The sequence below is a fragment of the Ictalurus furcatus genome, chromosome 14 (assembly GCF_023375685.1).
Source record: "Ictalurus furcatus strain D&B chromosome 14, Billie_1.0, whole genome shotgun sequence".
Taxonomy (NCBI): Eukaryota; Metazoa; Chordata; class Actinopteri; order Siluriformes; family Ictaluridae; genus Ictalurus; species Ictalurus furcatus.
Genome location: NC_071268.1, coordinates 25665148 through 25669959, shown reverse-complemented (window position 1 = coordinate 25669959; position 4812 = coordinate 25665148). Strand labels below are relative to the sequence as shown.

The following is a 4812-nucleotide window of genomic DNA, read 5'->3' as shown; positions in this document are numbered from 1 at the left end:
TCTGAACCGGCACACCGCCCTAAAACATTTCCCCCCTCCTTTTTATGCGCCATGTTCATCGTCTTGCCAAATGATGCTACTCACCTATCCTCTATCTGATGCTTTTTGCACTCGTTATATGTTTACAGTCGAGGATATACGTATGTATACGTATGATGACAATAAGTCGAATTGAATCGAATTTTATTCCTTTCTTAATTGATGAATTACTCTGTGCTGTGAGAGTGTCATCTTTTTCATTTGGTCAGCCATAAGAGACGGATCAATGCGATCATCTCACCAGCCAAAGTGAATTTCAGTGAATGAGCGAGAACAGTAACACCGCTTCTAGAAAGTCAGAGATAAATTTCATATCATTTTATTACTTTGCAGATTTCTTTTTTACCTTGCAGATTGGATTACTTTTCATGACCATTCTTTGAAATATAAACTATATCATTCTTGGAGCAACGATACTGGAAAAAACAAAACAAAAAAAACAACCAAAACTTTAAGAGGTAATAACGTTGCATGAGGCAGGTAGTTTGACAAATTATTATAATTTTTTTTTAGCAAAAATAAAAAAGAAATACATTTCGGACACAATCCAAAGCAACAAGAGCACAACAGCTGCTCACTTATGTTTTATCTGTACAACATGATGTAACAGAGAGACTCTGTGAGGCATCTAGATCTCTAGCACCTGACAGGCAGTTCGAAATTTTTTTAAAAACAGTGTAACATGTAGACATTTAAAAAATACATCTAATAATAAACATATGTTTAAAAAAAAAAACAAACAAAAAAAAAACATAGAACATCTGCTTGGAACAAACTAGGCAAATTACAAACAAACTAAAAAATTTTTTAAAAATTCAGTGCCTTTTTATGATTTAAGATTTTTCTGTAAAACATCTAATCTAAAGCCTGTTAACTCTACCCGTCAGTGTAACGCTGAGTCAGAATGTCTCATGCACACTCTTATTAATCTGAAGAGTTGTAGGTTCCACTTCATCAAGTTTGGACTATTTGTTTATTCATAAATATACATGTGTAATGAAATAAGCTGCACATGGGGGCTTTGAAGATCAATTAAAGCAAAGTGTTTGTGCACAGATTGATTTCATCATGGATCCTCTTAATGCTGTCCTTGATGTTCTTGGCTATAACTTCATGCCTGTGCAGCTTATCGGGAAGGCTGAGGACCTCCTGCTCTGTAGCCTCATTAAGCCACCGCTGCAGATTCTGAATACAGTGGTCATGAATTCTGGAGCACTGAAATCCACCGTCCTTTACATTTAAGTTCCTACTGATACGATATAGCTTTCGAGTATTCTGATTCTTGAAGATTTCTATGACCTGCTGCTTGAGGAGTTTTACCACACCTGAAAACAGAAAGAAGACCACAAACGTCAGCTCAAAATAGCGCTTGCATCCGGTTACCTTTCCTGATTCATTATTCAAGGGAGAGAGAGGAATCAGTGCGAGTGTGCAAGAATGAATCATTTAACATCAGACCCATTTTAGAAAACGAAACACTGCGCTCATTTACGATGATGCCGAAACCCAACATCTCAGCATAGTGGAAACGGTCCAGTGGTTATTTATTATTAAAAGAGCTTGTATTACTTGTTATACCTCCGCTTCGCTCACATTTTCACTCCTGTTAGACAAAAAATCATTGTAAATAGATGCTGTTTATTTCATACTCAAGGAGCCTCTGCCAAACTGTAAAGGTTATGACTTGCTGTGGATTCCTCAAGCGGGATAGAAATATGATGATGCGATGAAAGCTTTAAGGAAATTTAACCCCTCGTTAAACCAAAACCTAATGATTTAAATAAATAAAGCATACCATCCTGTGTGATACTGTTGCAGCTAACACAAACGTTGTCCACAGAGCTGGTGCCGGAGAACAGAAGCTTCTCTTCTGATTTGCACTGTGTGTGTGGAACGCACGGCGTGTTTCCGGCTGCGTAGTATCCGGCCGTGCAACGCTCACACTCCGTGTCTCTGTGTGGATTCCCTGTACAAGAAAAAAAAACAACAAGAAAAGGAAAAAAAGACAAATCTTAAAATCTTTTTTTTTAAAATAAATGCAACACTTTTTGTTTTCATGCATGTCTATGACGCATATCATGCGTCGTAGAAAAGCCTTCGAGAATCGTGATATGATATTTCGCTCATCTCTAAAGACACGAAAGTCTACATACACTGAATTTGTTTAACAAAATATTTGATTGGGTTTTTTTTTTTTTTTTTTAAAGATCAGATTCATTATTATTTTCTCTTAATAAAAGCTCCATTCTGCGCAGTGTGCTTGCGGTAACTTTTACACACTCGAAATAAAAAGGTTTACAGTGGTACCACATAATAGACACACATTAAAATCTACCGAAAGATGTATGTTTGAAGGCTGAACGAAAGAGACCGGTTAGTCCTCTTTAGAATGAGTGTAATGGCTCAACAAGTCCAGCCAGAGTGAAAAATGCTGCTAGAGATACAGGATCATGAGATACTCTAAGTGATGATTCAACACTGGAACGTTTCAGAAGCTAGAGGAGATGTTAGGAGAGGTCAAACGTTAGCGTTTGAACAGAATTACCTTTTACTTTGACTCCGTATCCCTTCTGACACACCGTGTGCTGCTGGCAGAAGTGCGAGTTCCAGTAAAAGCCTTCCTTGCACTCACACACACGGTTACTGGACCTCGTGCACTCCTGTGCCACGGTCTGATCTGAAGAACACCAGTCGCATGGCAGACAGTCATAGATGTAGTTTGAGAACTCGGTGTAGAATCCTGCGCTGCACGGCCGGCACTCGGTACGCTGCGTGTCTGTGCAGTGCTTCTGCAGATGGAAACCTGGAGGGCAGCGGTCGCACGTCACGATCTTACCGGAGGGAAGCTTGCGTTGGTATGTGGTCTCATTTTGCTCATTTTGAGCGATCACCAAGGATGCTGTGCTGCTGTATAGCACTAAAACGGTGAGGATAAACTGCAGAAACAAGCACACACACACACACACACAATATTATGAGGATCTTCCACTGGCATAATGATTACTGCAATAAATCTTAACCTCAGTAACTAAAAGGAATTATTATTATTAATTTTTTTTAAAAAAGGTTCTTCCTTCAGCCACATGTCCTCAGAAGGTCATTCTGCATGTCAGTGTTTCCTCACATCAGTCCACGTGAAGATAATGAAGAGGAAATGTTAAGCCAAACTCACGAGAGTGCATTAGACCACTAACTCGGTGGTGTTCTGGTTTTAACGCTTGATAAAAGCGTATCTGTCTTCGTTGCCCTGTTATGCTTCATCAAGAACCTTGAACATTCAGTACCAAACCGAAAACACCACAGCAACTAAAATCTACATGCTCTGTAGTGAGAGCGATCCTGAATCATTTCCAAATGTCAGAGGAAAGACTGTTAGAGTTTACTGAGGAACAAGACAAGAATAAACAGGGTCCCAAAACCCCAACTGATGTCCGACCAGCCCATTATCTGTGTATAGGACAATCCAAATACACCAAACCAACCACCACTGAGCTGGAAACACAATCAGATAAAGGGGACTAAACTGTACCTTTCCTCGACACTCAGCTGGTAGTAAGCAGTACCTTTAAAACGAGCTCTTGAAAGGTGAACACTTCCAGGTAAAGGTGTACAGGCAGAGTAAAGGTGTTTTAAAAAGGTGAAACATTGTAACATACCTTATATCATCTGTGTCGAGGTCTCAAACAGCACGTTAAGACCTCTCTCTCTCTCTCTCTCTCACACTCACACACACACACACACACACACACACACTATCTCTCTTGTTACATGACAGTCTCAAACTTAAAGCTGTCTCCAGCTCCACACCGAAAACAAACACGTTAGACACGTACCAGCTCGGCTAGTTCTCTCTGTCTATCTCTCTCGGTGTTAAAGCGCAGGGAAAAACAGCAACTATGTTACTCAAAGCCTCCGTGCACAAATCGGTGCCTCAGAGCACGCGGACAGAGCGCGAGCGCTACGTACTCTACGTGAGGATCTGAGAGCGCGACGTCACTCACCTCGCTGGTTGCCATATGTGCCTCTGCGCGCGCGTCTCGCCCCAGTTCTGTTGACAAGGCGGAGGATCTCGTGTCCCTTTTTAATACGCTCTGAAGTGATGCGTCATTAGTCACTTCCAGGAAAACTTTATCCATGTAAACAATGGAATGAATATATGTCGGAAATGGCAATAATAAATTACTCGAGTTACCGCTTTTATCTCTGTACCTCTTTGTGTGTGTCTCTCTCTCTCTCTCTCTCTCTCTCACTCACACACACACACACACACACACACACACACAATTTATCTCTCCATCTCTCTCTCTCTCTTTATCTCTCTCTCGCTCTCTCTCTCACACACAGTTTATCGCTCAATCTCTCTCTCTATCTCTCCATCTCTCTCTCTCTCTCTCTCTCTCTCTCTCTCACACACACACACAGTTTATCGCTCAATCTCTCTCTCGATCTCTCCATCTCTCTCTCTCTCTCTCTCACACACAGTTTATCGCTCAATCTCTCTCTCTATCTCTCCATCTCTCTCTCTCTCTCTCTCTCACACACACAGTTTATCGCTCAATCTCTCTCTCTTTATCTCTCTCTCTATCTCTCCATCTCTCTCTGTTTATCTCTCTATCTCCATCTCACTCTCTTTATCTCTCTCCCTATCTCTCCATCTCTATCATTTTTTTTTTTAAAAACCTAGAATATACCATTTATTTTTTCTACTTCTTGAAATCTATCACTCTTCCTAGATTTTCACAGCATACTGTTCATCAGTTCATTATTCTGTAT

General features: G+C 40.5%; 1 protein-coding gene across 1 annotated transcript; it reads right to left on the bottom strand.

The window, feature by feature from the left end:
* Positions 1-342: 342 nt before the first annotated feature.
* On the bottom strand, positions 343-4251 carry LOC128618545 (tumor necrosis factor receptor superfamily member 11B). The gene is made up of 4 exons (XM_053642190.1): positions 4041-4251; positions 2585-2975; positions 1835-2005; positions 343-1364 (listed from the first exon to the last, which is right to left on the bottom strand). The coding sequence occupies exons 1-4, from the start codon at positions 4173-4175 to the stop codon at positions 1072-1074; spliced, it is 990 nt and encodes a 329-aa protein (XP_053498165.1). The 5' UTR covers positions 4176-4251; the 3' UTR covers positions 343-1071.
* Between the last annotated feature and the right edge of the window lie 561 nt (positions 4252-4812).